At 55.5% G+C, this 18,316-nt stretch overlaps 4 protein-coding genes across 4 annotated transcripts; 2 read left to right on the top strand and 2 right to left on the bottom strand.

Moving 5' to 3' along the window:
- Positions 1-414: 414 nt before the first annotated feature.
- Positions 415-10,867, top strand: CLUP02_00714 (Mus7/MMS22 family protein; the record flags this gene model as incomplete). Its single annotated transcript, XM_049279761.1, has 8 exons — positions 415-5,287; positions 5,339-5,523; positions 5,575-5,742; positions 5,856-5,933; positions 5,985-6,162; positions 6,215-7,374; positions 7,448-7,511; positions 7,647-10,867. The coding sequence occupies 8 exons, from the start codon at positions 415-417 to the stop codon at positions 10,865-10,867; spliced, it is 9,927 nt and encodes a 3,308-aa protein (XP_049135718.1).
- Positions 10,868-11,477: 610 nt separating this feature from the next.
- Positions 11,478-13,506, bottom strand: CLUP02_00713 (TFIIH p62 subunit domain-containing protein; the record flags this gene model as incomplete). The annotated part of the gene is made up of 2 exons (XM_049279760.1): positions 11,478-13,312; positions 13,365-13,506. 2 exons carry the CDS (start codon positions 13,504-13,506, stop codon positions 11,478-11,480), a joined length of 1,977 nt encoding a protein of 658 aa, XP_049135717.1.
- Positions 13,507-14,274: 768 nt separating this feature from the next.
- Positions 14,275-15,682, bottom strand: CLUP02_00712 (extracellular protein; the record flags this gene model as incomplete). Its single annotated transcript, XM_049279759.1, has 3 exons — positions 14,275-14,737; positions 14,786-15,160; positions 15,219-15,682. The coding sequence occupies 3 exons, from the start codon at positions 15,680-15,682 to the stop codon at positions 14,275-14,277; spliced, it is 1,302 nt and encodes a 433-aa protein (XP_049135716.1).
- A 1,218-nt stretch (positions 15,683-16,900) lies between these two features.
- Positions 16,901-17,251, top strand: CLUP02_00711 (uncharacterized protein; the record flags this gene model as incomplete). Its single annotated transcript, XM_049279758.1, has 1 exon — positions 16,901-17,251. The coding sequence occupies one exon, from the start codon at positions 16,901-16,903 to the stop codon at positions 17,249-17,251; it is 351 nt and encodes a 116-aa protein (XP_049135715.1).
- Between the last annotated feature and the right edge of the window lie 1,065 nt (positions 17,252-18,316).

Genomic DNA, 18,316 nt, shown 5'->3' with positions numbered 1-18,316 from the left:
TCAATCTTGCAATTGACAATAAGGTAGGCGGCGGCTGTGATGTAATCATCGATGATGCACCCGGGATAGCTCAGGTAGCGTGAACCCAGAGGTCGCGGTCGGTCACCCAAAATTCGGTACAGGCCGGGGCCTGTGCGCACACTCAATCGACTAAAGTGGTTTCCCGCCCCCGTGCCACCGCGTGCGACAGCGTGTACCCCACCAGACGCGCTCAGCGACCGCCTGAACGCGTCTGCTTCAACAATCGGATTATTTGCACCTCGCCTGGGTACGACTACCTTAGGTAATGAGAGCACTACCGCTTTCCGCATCAAACAAGACGAGCCGAAATTTTGGCCACCCAACCTTTCCTAGAAGCCCTTCACTGCTTCATACTTTACGATGTGTACTTCTTTATGATGAACGCTCTATGTCATGGCAAACTGGAAAGAACTGGGTGAGGTCCCAGACTCGGACGACGAACTCGACTTCGATAGCCAGGATCTTGAGTCGCTGCCGAACCCCGAACTACCTTCGAAACCCACCTCCGATACTTTACAAACGAAGGACGTCCGAAAGAGCATATGGGATGTTCCCGAATCGTCACAGGATACGCCAGCAGACGCGACTACAGATCGTGTAGCAACGGACCGCCACCATGAGGTGTTTAAGCCTATTGACGGAGAGCCGCCCTCTTCGCCGCTGTCTTCGGTGCCGGATGTGGATGAGCTGGACGACCCCTTCAACTTGGACTTAGACGAACCAGCAGCCCAAGTGGCACCTACGACAAAAACGAGGACTAGGTATCTTCCCAACGACCGCGACGACTCTCCTGATCCCCTGGCTGGCGATGATACCGTTTCGACGAGCTATGTTAGAATCACTGCTCCTGAACCTGAGTTCCCCGCCGAGAACGATACCGAAAGCCTTCCACATCCTAAAAAGTCTCTGGCGGCCTCTTCACAACCCAGTCAACAGAGCCGGCAGAGACGATTGGCTGCTCAGCTCTTTGCTAGTTCTAGCCCGGATGCAGAGGTGGCAGCTCCAGTTCAGCAGTCTAACGATGGCAACACTTCGCCTCCGAGGCCTTTATCCGTCTCCTCGGCAGCCTCTTCTGTTGCTTCTCCGGCGCCGACCCAGTCGAGGAAGCAGCTGAGGCCGGCAGCTATTCAGCGGGTGGAAAGCTCCAACAGGGACGAGGAGGTTGCTCGACAAGTCGCTGTGCGGTATGAACGCTCGTTCAGACCAAGGAAACCCATCCAGGAACACCCATACCTCATTGAGAATGCCCAGTACAGCAAGGCTCTCAAGTCACACGGCATCCGGCCGATCAGAATGCCCACAGAGCCAGCCCCGAGACGTCAACGGCCGGAGGAGGATTCCCAGGAGAAGGATTTTGAGGATGATAGCCAAGAACCCACAGCTGATGCGCCAAACGGAACCACAGACGAGAGCCAGTTCAACGGCCTGGATATCCCGCTGAGCTCTAGTCCTCAGCTGATGTCGTCCCTCTCCGATTCACCCCTCCGAACATCGTCCCCCAAGCACCGCGGCGGACCGAGTAGCCAACCAAGTCAGGGCGATACGGATAATACCAGCTTCTCCGATGTCGACGATTTGCCATCTCTTGATAAGATTCACCGCGACTTGCTGGCAAACCGATCTGCCAAAAAGCGAAAGCGCGGGAAAGGCACTGCGACCAAGGCTGTGGTGACGCAGACGGCAGCCCCAAATGCGCCCTCGCGTCCGCAGTTTCAGCAGTATGATGAGATTTACGGCATGCTTTCTTCGCCGTCCTCGTCGCCTGAAGTACAGACTACTGTGATCAACCATTTGATTGATCCTACATCATTGCCTACAGAGAGCAACGCCGAAACGGTATTTTCTGAGGACGATGACCTGCCTATCGTGGATGGCAACATGTTGTCTGCTCCTGAGCTCCAGGGGCGAATTTCGGTCGAAAGGGAACCGCCAGTCTTCGACCTGACCGTGGCAGACATGTCCGATGTGGAAGAAGACAATGGATCCGGAGATGTTGATGCGCAGAGCAGTTCAGGAGAGGAGTCGGAGGCTCGGGATGATGGTCGCGAGGAGGTCGGCGCGGCGATTGCAAAGAGAATGCGAGGTGTCCTTCCGGCATCCTGGCTTAGGCTCGACCAACAGGCAAACCGTCCCAAGCCTACTCAGTACCAACGCCCCGATGACTCCCCTGAGAAGGGTCCAAGACGAGGCGTGGCTGTCCGACGGATAGGTCGCTCGGCATCATCTACGGCAGCAGCGTTTCTCTTCGATGACTCAGACGACGATGTGGTCACTACGCAGACGCCTACACGTCCTTCTCACAATATCCAGACTGTGTTGCCTTTCGAGAGATCTGAGGTCACGGAAATCAGTGACGACGACGACGGTGGCTCCGTCGTTGAAGAAGACCAGGTTGACCATATGCTACCAAGCAGAAAACGTCAATTGACTTTGAAAGACTTTCGACAACCCGCCAAAAGGCAGAAAAAGAACGACCGTCTATCAAGCACCCAACCCAAGAAACGCGGGCGACCGCCGAAAAGCGCACTCCGAACTTCTGGAGCTTCCCGCCTCGATCCTTTCTCTAAAAGTCGCAAATCTACTTTGAGCAACACTCGAGCTGTGGCCCGAGCGAAACCTCCAAGGTTGAGCATTCTGGATGTCATCGAACCAGATGCGCCGAAGTTTCTGAAGATTGCGGCTCGAGCAGCTCACAGCAAGCGACACATGGGACGATCCAGTCCTACACACAAGAGCATACGCCTAGCCACGCGGAAGGACAATGTAGATGCCGGCAGAGTGCTCCAACAGTGGAAAGGAGGCAAGATTCGACCTCGATCTGGATTGCAGACGAAGAAACCTAGGCCCACAGGGTCAAGTGGAAGACACCCACTGACTCAACTACCATCAAATGTCTTCTCTCGTGGTGCTGTATCCTCTCCAAAAGCCCGCAGCGCCACGCAGTCTGATGAACTCCGTCGTGAGACCTCAACGCCTTTGACGCCTTTGACGCCTTTGCCGGAGGCGCACTCTCGGATAAGGCAAATGTCGAGAAGTAATTCGGTCACAAGCCAGCAGACGCAAGATACCCGAAATAGGCCGGCTCAGCTTGAAACGGATTTGACCCAGCAACCGGGTAGAGTCGGTTTCCAAGCAAAGAAGCGAGCTCTCGATGCTCTTTTCAAGCGTAATCACTCGCAGTCGCTGTCATCGAGAAGTGCGCACTTGGATTCTTTCTTAGATGACACATCATCAGTAGTATCAGGGCACAGCCTTGCTGCTGGAGGCTCTCCTGAGCCTGCAGCAGTCAAGAGGCCCATACTGAAGCGCCCGAGAAAGCCTGTACAGCCAATCCAGATCGATGTAACGGCCGCCCATTTCCGCCACGCAGATGACCCCATGCCTATCATAGAGTTGATAACTCCCGTCGAAACGCCCAAAGCCGCGTTCAACGATAATCAGCTTCTTGGTCTTGGTCCTTTTGGCACACACTATACACAGCACTTTGATATTTTCCCCCTGGACCGCGGGGTCTTCTTTCACGAGACAACACTCATAGGCAGTGGACGGGTCAGCTCAATAGCGTATGACCAGTTTCCCGAGAAGGTGTGGAATTATCGACCCCGAATTTCTTACAGCCTTGGTGAAATGGTCCTTCGATGGGACTCATGGACCGAGCAAGTCTCGTCCGAGTTCGGCATCGTGATGGACGGGATCCTCGAGCAAATTCTCAGGCCATCGCTGTCTGCAGAAGTCACACTCAATGGCAAAGCAGCGGCAAGATTTGTTCTGGACTACGTCCAAAAAGCGATGAGCTTCACCAACGATGCCGATGCTGCCTCATTCATCGCTCGGGTGTCTGATGTGGTCAAGTCTTTCTTGACGCGCTTCGAATCTGAAGATGTCAGTGACTTAGCTCAACGTCGGGAACTGGCTGACGTGTTGTCGAATGTATTCCTCGTTGTCTCTTACGCCGTCCGCCTCTGTCAAAAAAGTCCGGCGCTGATGACAGAGAGCTTTGCTATGGAGGCGCTTCTCAGAAAAACTGCAGAAACACTGGTCCGATCGCTACTCGGCATTGGCCTGGATGACGTTATGCAACTCTACGATGATCTTCAGACCTTAAGATACCGCGAGCGTGGCATTCGCTCCGACAAGTTCGTAGCACACGCTTGGGTAGTTCTCATAAAGGCCCTAGAATATCTTCGGATTCCTAGGATGACATTCTGGGACGTTACATACTCGTGCATGATACAACCAAGTGTCATTCGTGGCATGGACTCCCAAGAGTTTGAGAATCTTTGGAAGAAGATGTTCACGCTCCTACCCTTGTGCGAATTTGACGATAATGGTGTGGTCGTTTCCGATAGGAGACACCTGGTTCCCCTGGAAGGGTGGAACTTGCCCCAGCAAGTCCTCAAACGCGTCTTCCAACTATACCGCGACAATCCCCGCCAGTCTCCAAGCTTCAACGACTACTGCCGGGCACTAGTATCCAGATGCCACTATCTGGTCGATCAATGGGGTTGGCAGAAAAGCAGCGGTATCATCGGTACCATCTTCGACTTCTTTGGCTCGCAGAACTTATCTCATCTGCGCAACGAAGAAGCCTTCCGCTCAGCTCGTTTCCTAGACAGCCTTCATCTTGAGCCTTCTCTCCTTGTCGAGCCTGAGGATAGGTGTTTCCACATATTCCTCAAACTCGTGGCACTAGCCATCAAGAGGCTGAGACAAAATGGGGCAATCAACGACATTCGGAATTTGGTCGCTCGCACACTGCCAAACCACGACCGGCAATATTCTAAAGAACAAGACGTTCACCAGAATGACTTAGCCGCTCTCAGGAACCATCATGATCTCTTATGTACTCTGTTCTGGGCAGCGCCACCTGATCTTCGTCCCGGCATCCACAATCTGGAGAAATTAGTCATTCCCGCTAGCTCTCATAAGGAAGCCTGTCTTATTAACCTGCGGGCCTGGAATCAACTGGCAAGATTTGTTGTACACGAAGAGTCCGCCGCGTCATTCAACCCGCTGGCTAGCTGGCAGGCCAATGTCTTCAAGCAGCTGTTGGACCAGTACAACTCTGCCGCAGCAGATATCCAACAGCAGTTCTTAGCACTGTCTAAGGATGATAGCAATAATGTCAGCGAGGACCTGATGAACTCCATTGTGGCTACAAACAAAGCTGCAACCATGGAGATCATGCTGTTCTCAGTCAAGTCCTCAATGGAGGTTGTGCAGTATGCGAGTAGTTTGGAGTTGGCAAGGCTTGCCTCTAGCCCTTGTAAGATAACCTGCTAGACGTTCAGCGTACTTGAACTAACAACATTCGCAGATCAATTACAGCAAGTCTTCCAGCATTTCTCTACTTTGCCAGCAGACTTCCCGTCCACGCTTCTCCAAGCCTCTATGACCACACTGGAACGTCTTCTTGGCCGAATCGAGTCGGTCTTCAACGAAGCAGATGATAGTCAAGACAGTATGGCCTCTCGGACTTTGGAGTCCGAGGATGCTATTCTGGTAAGTCATGCTCATACTATTTCTTCGTTTACGTGTCTGACACCTTTCTAGATGCTGGACCGCGAATTGGCTGCTGCGTTCCTTTCAGCAGCACGCTGTCTCTTGTCAAATCAATCGCGCGGTAAACCTGGCAATTCAGGCGTGTCAACATCCTGTGTTGAGCAATCCGTCGTGGTATCTGGCATGATGATTGGTCTTTTCGTACGCTGCGGAATGATGGTGAGTTGGTCTGAGTTGATTCAAAGAGCCAATCGATCGCTTACTATTCCTAGGCACTCTCGCAGGTTTTTAAACCTACTAAATATGGGCTATTCGGGAAAGCGCCAAGCAAGCTTGACTGCGAACAACGACAATACCTTCCACTCTTCCTTTCCGTTGTCGCGCAGAAGGGAGCAACCATTAACCTGGAGGTAAGAAACGCGACTGGCGCGTGATCCATGAATACAACTAACATGACACAGGATATTGGAGGAAGCCTTTTGCTGTTGTGGCTCATGGTCATCATACAGCCGAGTCACTGCTTGAGATTTGAGAACCGGTTTGGACAGCAGCTCCAGCGGCAGGGCTATCCTTTCATTCCGGACAAAGCAGGTCTTGTCGTCAACCCAGGCTACGCGGCCAACCGTGACTTTTTTGAGTGTGAGTATTTGCGCAAGTTGACTTCGTGGCACGGATGACTGACTATGCTCAGACGCGGCATCTTGGATGCGGAAATCTTTACACACAGCCGACGCTGCCTCCAAGAAGAACATGCGGTCGGAGTTCGAGAGAGTGCTTAATGCCGTCATGATCCAAATGCGGGCTGACCTTCAAATCATGACCGCAGACGAATTACAACACCCAAGCTATATCAAGTTCGTCCGCAACATCATTTCCCTCATCAAGGCTCATGGTTCAGACATCTGTCCCGTACAAAAGTTCTTTTTGGAAGTGAGCAAGGAGTATTCGCCACCGATGCAGGACCCGCAATTACAAGCAGCGTTGATCCAGTCATACGGATTCAAGCTTGCGGAAGGCGACCCCAGAGTCCCTAGTACGTTATTCCACTTCTTGCTCAATAACTTCAAGGGGGCTCTTCAGCGTGGCCGACTGCCGCATGAGGTTGTCCTCCTAAAAGGGGCTTTGGAAAATGATGCCATCATGTCGTTCGTTCTCAGCAAGATGCTTCCCGCGGTGCTGCATGCCACCCTATCTAATGTCGAGGCCTACGCGATGCTCGATGTTTTATGCGACGCGCTTGGACTGGCAATAAAATCGTCACCTATTCCTCGTCAAGTCAGCGAAGACAATATGGGGTGCATTGCTGCCTTGGTCACCACCACATTGGCGTGGGCAAACGCCCTAGGACGGAGCATGCTTAGTCCTGAGCATGTTCATGTGCTCCGACGCATCACTTGGCTCCTCAACGCATTTCAGCCTTCTCTTGAAGCGTTCTCATTCATGGTTACAGAACCTCGAGGCTGGGACAACGTTATGTCGATGTTACATTGGTTCAGCCTGCTCGCCCAAGGGGCGCAAGAGTATCTTGAAAACCAAGAAACCCCTTTCATAGCCGCATCGGGGCTGTTTCGCCGACTCAGAACTCTCAATGAGATCTTCACGATCCAGGACACCACGGTTCTGACCTGGTCAGAGCATATAGGAAACGACATCAGTAGGAATTGGGTCACGACAGGACCATTGTTAACGGTATCACCACACAACCGTGGCACACCTTCAACGCAGTCTGGGATTGGATCACTACGGCCTAAGTGGGACATGCAAGAATTGACGACGAGTCTGCTAGATCAAATGCGGAACTGGCATGAGTGGTGGACGAGGGTGAAGGAGTTGCCAGCTGATACTGAGGAAGTAGATTTCGGGGAGGACGTCATATTCTGAGAAAGGTATCTGTCGTAGAGCAGTGTCCAATCCTTACCCCCAGAAACAAGTACATACCATTATGCCCACAGCTATCTACCAAGGATTCAAAAATAATCTTCATCGCCGTATCTTTAATTTCATTTAATTACCTACGCTGAGTCATCTACGGCTGGGTCCAGGATCCATCGTGAATGATCTTATTACGATTTACATACTTCGGTGTGGGACTTTCGGTGAGCGTCGGTGAAGACTCTGCCGAGATTCCGCCGTTCTCACTAAGCATGGTACCGGCTTCAACAGCTCGAAAGCAAACAAGGTCTCTTTTGCCACGCAACGACACCGCCAATTGCTGGCATTTTGCTCATTGTCCTTCCGAATGTATGCAATAGGGCCTCGGGCCCTTGCATCAGCCTCACGAGTCTCCGTTACATCGAGGTTAGCGCTTTCGGTCGCTCATCGCAGCCAGTGTCGACATTTCCACCCGTCCTTTAGGTTGCGGAAGAGCCCGTCCGAAGGCGGCGCAGAAGACGGCAAACCACCAGACAAACCGGCCGGCGAGCAAGAGGACGGCAGTAGAAGCAAAGATGGCAGCATAAGCAAGACTGAGTCGGTCACGGCGGAGTCGGCTTTTCGGAGGTCGAGAGGCGGCGCGTTCGCCTCTGCGAGAGCGCGCCTCTCAAGGCCGCGGGCCGCTGACGAGCTGCCACCGGTGAAGCTGCCGCAGAGCTTCCTCGACAACAGCGTGTCGCTGTACGATCCCGAAAACCGCATCAACACCCTCACCAACGACCTGTGGCACCATCGATACATGGGCGCCCGCTGGCACGATCTGCTCTGGAAAGATTTGGATCTCGTCTTCAGCCATGCGTCTTGGAGCGAAGCGAAGTTGCAAGATGCGCTGCGCCGGGGCAATCTCGAAGCCATTGAGAGGAGGAGCCGCCTCCTTGCTGAGGCATCGCAGTGGCTGAGTCTCTCCATTGACGAGATGCGATCTTCGAACAACCTGCAGAACTCCCGCGAGCCGCTGCCGACCACCGAATTCGCAGACATGCTGCGATACTCCAACAAATTCGTCCTTTCGAACCTTTTGTCGCAACACACCAGAGCAACGACGGACGCCGATCCAACACAAGATCCAGACAGCGTACTGCAATCGCTTGTCGAGCAATACATCGAAGAGGGACGGCCGAAGCTGCGACGTGACGGACTGAGGTTATTCGACCCCCGAATCCGCGGCGAAGTCGTCACGGCTGTGTGCGCGGAGCTTTCTCTGCAGCCGGACGCAAGTGCCGCAGGCAGGGAGCTCAAGAGACCGCTTACTGTCGTCAACATCCCGAACTACACCGGCCGAAGCCATACCAAGAAGCTCATGAAGCACGTTGCGTCATGCGCGGAAGCCGATTTGATTCACCTCGATGCGCAGGAGCTGGCGATGCTTGTCGGCGACTACATCGGGCAGGACTGTGCCTACTCGCGCGGCTCGATCTCTATGCTGGGATATCGGTCTGCCGAGATGAATGGACGTCTCGTCAAGAGCGAGGAGCCGTCCAAGCCCAACGACGAGGATCTTTCCGGCGAGATCGAAGCGGCATGGGTCAACCTTCGAGATCACGGGGTGGATGGCGGCTACGGCAACCCAATGGACAACGAACTGCAAAAGATCAAAGAAGGCCCCAAGGACTACATCCTTCCTTCTGTCGATCGATGGGAAAACCTGAAGATCAACGCCGTTCTCGAGGAGATTGCCAACTCGGCTACGAAGATGACGTCGAAGCCAGATCGCAACCTGATCATTCACGTGGACGACTTCGTCGAGCTCAACATGACGCTCGAGGGTGCGCTGCTCATCGGTCGACTTCGGACCATCGTAGACACCATGTGGCGCGCTGGAAAGAGAGTGACCCTGGTGGGCACCTCATCCAACGAGAACCCTTCGGAGCAGTACGCATCGACGCTCAAGGAGATTGCGGCAGAGGAGTGTTTGATCCCTTTGCCCCTGAACTTCCAGCGGATCACCGACGCTGCAAACACCAAGAAGATTTACGAGGCCAATGACTTCTTGCAAGAGAACCTGCGAAACATCCAGCATATGCTGAAGAGCATTTCTGGCCAAACGCGAGACACGAGTAAACTGCGCATCGTTGGCGTGTCAAAGTCCTCGCCGCCGCAGTTCCTCTTGGATGACACACATGGCTCTTATATGGAGGTCTCGCTCATCCCCCGCGTTCTGGCAACCTCCATCCTCCCCCTTTCCGACGTATACCACATAACCCGCCTCTTCTACGCCTGCGAGGGCACCGTCCGCCCCGACGAGTCATGGAGGGTTCTCTTCGACGTCGTCGAGTCCAGCAGCTACAGCACCGCGCAGCTGCACCGCACCCAGGACCGGCCGACGCGCTCCAAATCCTCCTCTGCCGGCGCGAGCTCGTCTGCCGACATGCAGAAGCCCGAACCCGAACGCCTCCGCGTGTCCGGCAACTACAACGACTACGAGAAGAAGCTCCTCAGCGGTCTCGTCAACAGCAGCGAGATCAAGACGACGTTTGCCGACGTCCACGCCGACGCGGAGACCAAGAACAACCTCAAGCTCCTGACCTCGCTGTCGCTCGTCCGCCCTGAAGCCTTCACATACGGCGTCCTCGCCACCGACAGGATACCGGGCTGCCTCCTCTACGGCCCGCCCGGCACCGGCAAGACGCTCCTAGCCAAGGCCGTCGCCAAGGAGAGCGGCGCCAACATGCTCGAGGTCAGCGGCGCCAGCATCAACGACATGTACGTCGGCCAGAGCGAGAAGAACGTGCGCGCCCTCTTCTCGCTCGCCAAGAAGCTGAGCCCGCTCGTCATCTTCATCGACGAGGCCGACGCCCTACTCGCCGCCCGCGGGCAGCGGAACCGCGCAGCGCACCGCGAGACCATCAACCAGTTCCTGCGCGAGTGGGACGGCATGAGCGACACCAAAGCCTTCATCATGGTCGCCACCAACCGGCCCTTTGACCTCGACGACGCCGTGCTCCGCCGGCTGCCGCGCAAGATCCTCGTCGACCTGCCCCTCAAGGCCGACCGCGCCTCCATCCTCCGCATCCTCCTCAAGGGCGAGACGCTCGACGCCTCGGTCGACGTCGACGACGTCGCGCGGAAGACGGTGCTCTACTCCGGCTCCGACCTCAAGAACCTCTGCGTCGCGGCCGCCATGACGGCCGTCCAGGAGGAGAGCGAGGTGGCGGCGCGGCACACCGGCCCGGAACCCTACGTGTTCCCTCCCAAACGCACGCTTGCGAAACATCATTTTGATAAAGCGCTCAAAATGATCGCCGCCAGCGTCAGCGAGGACATGGACAGCTTGAAGAGCATCCGTCGCTTCGACGAGAAGTACGGCGATGTCCGGGCCAAGAACAGCCAGAAGAGGAAGGGCATGGGTTTCGGTGTGCTGCCGACGTCGACGGATGCTGAGGAGGCTAGGGTGCGGCAGGCTGTTGCTTGAAGAAACGCTGGGTTCGAGTTTTGACTGTCATTCTCTGTTCGTCTTCTTTGTAATGTCATTCTGGCTTCGCTGAAAGCAAATCTCCCACCCTTGACTTGGAACCGTCATCAGAGAAATGGATGGGATGGGGGTGGTCTTTCGGACGAATTTGTACGATTTTTGTTGTGTGGTGGGAAAGAGTTTCCTTTGAGGACATCCCCATCGTGGGCTATAGAAAGGGGGGAAAGGAAGTGGGTGGTGAATCATGTATTATCATTGAGAGGACACACGCCATCTACGATCAGGTAGTCAGGTAGCATCCCAAAGACTTGCTGAGTAAAAAATAAGGGACTAGCGAGAGATGGGCTATGAATTACCACCCTCATGAGATGGGGTTCTGATAAAAAAAATTAGCCGAGTTGGCCCTTCTTGGTGATTTACGAGACAGCATAAAGTGTGATTCGACACGACTTTTGTGCCCAATGAACATTTAGTAAGAAGCGTGTATGGCTCGATGTGGTTTGCTTATTCCTGAATAAAGCTCCTGATGGTTTCGCATTTTGACGTCTCTTATACAACCCGACCCCGATTCCCTCTCCGTCCCAGACTCTTCTCACCTCAAGTGCAATCTTCAGGCCTCGGTGGAAAGCTGAACCCCCTCAGCAGCAAGAGCCCGCTGATAATCCCCCTGCGCCCTCTTCAGCGCCTCGAGCGTCGGCTGCATAATCGCCAGCACGGCCTTCCTGCCACCCTTTTCATGCTCAGGCCGCCACCCGCGAATCTTCTTCCCCGTCGCCTTGTAGTGATCCATAATCTCCTTCTTCTTGGCCCGGATGATGTCGTCGCGCGTCTTCTCCGCCTCGTCGGCGACGGCGTGGATACGCTCGGCCGAGCGCTTGAGGGACTCGACGAGGTACTGCAGCTCGTTGGCGCGGTCCGGGTCGCCCGACAGAAACGCGTTCCAGAACTGGTGCAGGAACTCGACCGTCGTGGCGTGCGTCAGCTGGCACCGCTCCGCGACCTCGACGGGCAGGCCCATGGGGCGGGACTCGTCCGCCGCCGTGTCGCCGTACTTTTGCGCGCGGCGCTGCCGAATGCCCTTCATGATGTCGTCGCCCGCGGCTTTGCGCGCGGCGCGGGAGCCGACGTGGGGCGGGCGCCGCGTTCCTCCGTCGTCGCTGTCGCTGTCGTCGACGATGCCGATGCCCGCGCGGAGGTTGAGGCCGCCGGCGCCGTCCGTCTCAATGGTCTCGAGGTCGGTCTGGATGTCAAATAGGACGTCCGAGGGGTTCTGCTTGGCGAAAGCGAGGGCGTTTGCGGATTTGGCCTCGTCTTTTTTCGCAAAGAAGCGGTTCTGCTCCTTGATGTTGAGTATGATTTTGTTCTCCTTTGCGTCGCCGCGCAGGTCGCGGAGGGCAATCTCCGCCCACGTCGAGTCTTCTTCGGCCTCGGCGCCGGTATCGCGGTCCGAGGGGGCCACGTTGGCGAGCATACGCTCGCTGAGACTGTTGAGGGTATTTACAATAGGCACATTTTTGCGCGGGCGCATCTCGACATCCTTTTGGTTTCCGCTCCGGAAGCCGCCCTGGTTCTCCTCGTTGCCGTGGACGTCAATGATGTGCGGCACGCTCTGCGCCATGCTCTTGCGCTGGAACATTGTCGTGTTCTCGCTGGCATCATGGGCGTCAAACAGCGCGTCGCGCTTGATGCCCTCCTTTCTCTCGTCCGTGATCCTATCTCCCTTCAGCGTGCGGAAGAGCTTGCTGAGAAAGAAGCGGGACCAAAATTCGCTCTCGGGGACCTTGGGCACGTTTTCGTCGTAGAGCCGCTTGACGAGCGGGTGCTGCGCCATGATGAGCTGGACCATCTCGACGGTGATGTCGAGCTTGAGCACGTCGTTCTCCAGCCGCGGCTTTATCGCGGGGAGGACATTGTACGCGCCCTTTTGCTGGTTCACCTCGATGGCGTGGGCACGCAGCAAGTTTGTGCGCGTCGACCAGAACTGGGCGTTAAAGGCCGCGTCCGATATCGATTCGGGCTTGGTCGCGCGCGCGTCCATGTACGTCTGGTGTAGAGTGCGGTCCTTCTTCATAAGGGACTGCTGCAGCTCAATGTCACCCTTGAGCTGGGCGTCGTCGAACCAGCGAGCGCTGTTGGGCTTCGCGTTGGCGGAGCTGGCGAACGCCATGGACGAGCCGCCGCCAGCGCCGCCGCCACCACCGCTGGCACCATTTGCGCCGTTGGCCGCGTTCGGGGTTGAGTTGCCGGAGGGTTTGGGGACATTGGGATCGCCGGAGCGGATATCGGCCAACAGCCTCGAGAGCAGGTCCTTGATGGCGTTGGCCTCAGACCTGGCTTCTGGTGATGTGAAGTGGAAGAGGTAGGGCACTTGTTCTGTTGCATCTGGAGGCTTCTCAAAGATTTTGAGCATAACCTTTGCTGCGCTGTCTGGTGTCTGTTGCAAATCTGTGGCCCAAGTCAGTCATGCATAGTACTGTTTCGTGTGACGGAAGCTCACTTGAGATATTAGCAATGACCAGGGAGACCGTAGGCGGGCCATTCCCAGGTGCTGGAGTCCAGATGACGGACTGTTGATCCGGCGTCAAGGTCAAGACACCATCCTTCTTCTTGAAGGCCGTACGACCTGACGGTATCGCCATCTTCAGTTTTATATAATGTGCTTAGAAGCTGCTGCGAAGCATAACGTTGAGACCTTCACTTCGTCACCACCCTGCCAAGCCACCTCAATGTGAACTGCCTCCTTGCCTGGGTCTTTGCAGGGATGAGACCCGATACGTCAGGGGCGGCCCACCAGCCAGATCGACAGTAGATAGTCGCATACGATTCAATAATTCTGCAACGGTAAGGATTTATCGCTCCAATGCGGAATTAATGTGGTCGTGTGGAATGAGAATTGTTCAATGTCTTTCACCTGGGGTTGAAGGCTCGAGGTTCAAAGCTCCAGCCACCAGAGCGTATGCTGCCTGAAGTGGCTGTCGGTCGCCAGCTGGCGCTGTCTTGCCAGTTCTTCACGGGCCGGCAGGCGTCATACGTTCGACCTCACCAGACGACAAGCCGGTCACAGGCGTCCTTTTGGCTTTAACCACAGTCACTCCAGGTACACGTTAACTGGCACTGCATCGTCGACAGGTTACACAAGAGAGCCATGTTTTACAACGATCGTGGTGATTTACTATCAAGCCTACCTGGCATACTTACCTGCCAGGCTTTTCCTTATGCGAGCCAAGAACCAGTCCTGGAAGATCCATGCTATCCTCAAAACGCCAAAATCTCAGAAAGCCAGAGTTTGTTCCCCATGTCTATGGGGCGTGTCCCCGTATCTCGTCCAAGTCTCATAAAATGTCGTGAACCTTTCGAAAATACATTCCGAAGGGCAGAAAAGTTGTTACACAAGAGGCCCGCGAGGCTTAGATGTGGTGTCTAGCGCGGAGGGAGCGGCGACCGTGGGCTCTCTTCTTCTGCCAGACCAGGACCTCGGTTGTGCCAGACTGGCATTTGGTGCCAGGAGCCATACTCATGAGCACCGACCACTGTCCAGAGGCACAACGCTGGAAATGAGTGCCGGAGACGCAGTTCCACTGGCCCTCGGGGGTGCAGGCCTTGCCGGGAGTCATGGAGCCGTCTGCTGCATCACCAGATCCGGCGCCAGGCGAGGGAGCTGCGGATGGAGCTGCGGATGGAGCGGCAGAGGGGGCGGCTGAAGGAACGACTGCCGAAGTGGGAGCAGGCATGGCGGTGGGTGCCGCAGATCCTTCGGTGCACTCTTCGCTGGGTGAAGCGGGAATGCTGACGGTCGCAAGTGTGGTCGGTCGGGCAGAGGCAACGGCAGAGTTGCTAGAGGCCGGGACAGTGTGGAAGACGCCGCCAGGGCTAATGGGAGTCAGTACAATTACAGTGACATGGGTGAGATTCACTTACAGTCCAGCAGATGAAGAGGCACCTCCAGCAGCGCGAGTAGTCGACTGGGAGCTCGGCTGAGAGACTTGAGAAGCGGCCGGAGCGGACGGGGCAGGAGCGACAGCGTTGGCAGAGCTGCTGGGAGAGCTGCTGCTACCACCTCCAGAGCTACCACCACCGACTGCGACGTCGCAGGTGCCGACGGGGGCAGCGGTCTTGGTGCCGGCGTTGGTGACGTCTCCAGGAGGGCCGGGATTGGGGAACAGAACGTCGGATCCCTCGACGGTGCTGCAGCCGTTGGCGATGTTGGCCTTGAAGATCTGAGGACGGCTGGCGAAGGGAGTGGAAGCACTGCCACCTCCGCCGGTGGTGGTGATGACGGCGCAGTTCATGTAGCTGTGGATGGGGAATTAGCATGGCCACGGTGAGAATCAGAAGGTCAAGATGGACATACAACTCTCGGTTGCCGACGTTGTTGAACCAAGTCCAGGCGAACAGGGCGTCCTTGGCAGAAGGGGTGTCGGCAGGCAAGGTGAAGGTGAGAGACGAAGTGCCTGCGACAGGGCAGTTACCGATGTAGCTGTGGATGACGGTGAAGGTCTTGCCGCTATCGAAGGAGAGGGAAGCCTGGCAACTACCGCCGTTGTGGTTGGCACCGCCGGCGATGGTCATGTTGTACTGCTGGCCGGCCTGCCAAGTAGCAACGGGAGAGGCCGCAGCGGTGCCGAGAAGGTTCAAGGTGCCCTTGCAGGGGAAGTCGCTTCCAGAAGCGCTCAGAGGGCTGGTGATGCTGTAGTCGATGTCCTGACCGGCGAAGGGGTTCTGCTTGGATCGCAGGGGCGGCGGGTAGGTGATGGCCATATGAGCCGCGGCGTGGCCGGCAAGCAGCACGATCGCGGAGACGAAGGTGGACTTCATGGTGTCGTCTGGTGTTGGAAGAGATTCGGTCTAGGATGATGGTGGTTTTGAGAGGATGAGAAGGTCTTTTTTTAGGTGAGCTTCGCTTCCAGATGTTGTTGACAAAAGCTTGGTTGTGTTGACTGGAAGAAGGATGGATGGGATTTTCTGTAGGGTCAAAGAGTGTATTTGCTCCTCGTTTTGAAATGTGTGTTGGTCTGTTGATTTCTTAGGTCGGGATGGCTGAAGAATTGTTGTAGGTGAAAGTAGGTGAGGTGAGTCGGTCAAATCAAGGTGAGTGAGACGGGGTGTCTTCACTTGTCTTTATCTGAATGTGGTCTTGAGAGTCGAGCCGGCTCGAGGAAAGAGAAGAAAAAAAAAGTCGGGTGACTTTTACAATGGAGAAAGGCGGTCGAAGGAATGTGTTCAAACGTCCAAACAATGAGGCTGGTCGGGAGTTGAATAATACCGGCGAATACGTAACCGTTGAAGATTTAGAAGTGGCAGGAAAGGAAGGAACGGCAATGAGGCTACGAGTTCTCCACGTGTAAATGGGGACGAAAGTAGGCCAAGTTGGGCTGAGTCTTGTAGCAGTCAAGAGCGTGGATGACGCAACAACACTGGACGAGGTTGAGCAACAGAAAAGAGAAATTTGTAGAGATAGGCGTGAGAAAGGGGAAAAAAGAAGGTTCCCAAGAACTCGGATCGAGCTGCTACGAATGAAGTCAGGTGAAGATGAAATAAGAGGGCTGAAGAAAGGCGGGAGGCCGTCACGGGCTCTTTATTGTCGAACAAACCACACCACTCCGCCGGCGCATCAGTATCTTGGCAAAGGAAAGGGTGCGAACAAGAGGGGGAGAGCCGCTTCGCTTCCAATGCTTGCCAGGGTCGAAAGGCCTACTCTCTCACTCTCTGACTTCTCGTCCAGTTGCAGTCCAGAGCCTGGATCCTGATCCAGGAAAGTGAGGTAGCCATGCGGCCTGGCTAGCGGTCGCGGGGTGTGCCTCTCTCGCGCCGCAAGTCAACCCCTGCCCTGGGCGCATGCACCCATCTTTTCTTCATCGTCATCCAGCAGGTCTACATCGAGATACCTCGGATGCCCATGTTGGATGCCTCCAGCCAACGAGTATAGCTACTTAGGAAGTGTTGGATATGCCAACCTGCAACTCGGATACTAGTGGAAAGCAGAAACCGAAGGGGAACCCTTGAGATATCCCTTCAACGTAGTGTAGGTCCAGCATGGACGGCGTGTGGTTGATATCCTCCCTTTTCGTCTCCCTCTGGATTCTTCCTCGCAATGACCCAAGGTCCTGGCGCAACTCTCGGCTCCTCCGTCCGTCCCCTTCCTTCCTGTCCAACAACGGCTCCATCCTGAAGAAAAACTCGATAAAGAAGAAATCCCCGAGTTGCGCGCCCCAAAGGAGCAGCAGCTGGATTCCTGTCCTGTGCCCCTTGCACCCTTGCTCAACCCGCCTGCTGCCGCCTTGCGGGTCCCTCACGAACCCCCCGGTCTGGTCTCGCGGAAAGCGTTACAACTTCAGAGTCACTCCCTCCCATTTGGCCGAACAGATCGAGGCATGGCAAGGGTAGGGTACCAAGTCACACCGCACCTCATCGCATGTTCTCGGTGCGATGCGGGTATGTCGGCGAAGGGTACCTGTAAGTTGGCCCTCCTCCTCACCGCGGAGCCACTCTTGAGCGACAAGAAGCGCGTTTATCTTGTCTCTGATGCGCGGATGAAGTGGCCGAGACTGTGGGCAGAGAGAGTGAGTGAGAGAGGTGTGTGGGACGTGGTCCAAAAAAGGTGGGATGAACAGACCCTGGACCGTCCAAAAAGAGACAAAGTGCTGATCCAGGCATGTCATTGGCCCAGGGACGGATGCGCGAATGGCAGGCCACAGCGGTAGCTGTAGCTGCGCGGTAAAGATGTGAAGCGCAAGGGCCGCAAATCGAACCTTGGCTGAGCCGCTGTGCCTCTGAGCTGCTTCCATGTTCGCGAAGTACCTACCATCATACTACCATGCCAGCAGATTTGAACCTGGAGGGGGAAGCCATCCAGACCGCATCCAATCAACCAGCCTGCGTGCCTGACTGTCGCTTCAGTGCTCGGCTCACTGATTGGCGTTGTCCGTTTACAATATTTACAATCACCTACCTAGGCAGGCGGGCTACCGCCTTGCCAGCTTGCCTTGCCTTCCAGCTCAAGGACAAACACTACAAGACAAGATACATCCCAAGGTGAGCCATGAGAGAATAGGAACAAGACGTCTTTCGGCAACTGGAGCCCGAGATAATCAACGCAGCTGGGTAGTTCTTATGGTCCGTCAATGTCGAACCGCGCAAAAGTGCCCCAGTCACAGTCGTAACCTCACCTTCACCGGTGTCCGGTGATATCTGTGGAGCGCAAAAAACCGCCCACGGAAAGCAGAGTCGTCGATCCCCAAAGAAAGGCCCAGGCCGCCCAAGGTCCACACGGCTTCATTCCAGCCAGTGTTCGGTGATGCGCGGTGTGCCTCCCGTGCCTCCCGTGCCTCCCCCGCCCTCAGCGCCTTCTCATCCATCCCCGGGAACCGACTGTGACGTGACTTGGCAGACTTGGAGAAGAAGAAAAAGTAGAAACTTTTCAAACGTCCAAACTACCCCATGCTCGATCGG

The sequence above is a fragment of the Colletotrichum lupini genome, chromosome 1 (assembly GCF_023278565.1).
Source record: "Colletotrichum lupini chromosome 1, complete sequence".
NCBI classification, from domain to species: Eukaryota; Fungi; Ascomycota; class Sordariomycetes; order Glomerellales; family Glomerellaceae; genus Colletotrichum; species Colletotrichum lupini.
This window is presented reverse-complemented; position numbering and strand designations above follow the sequence as displayed.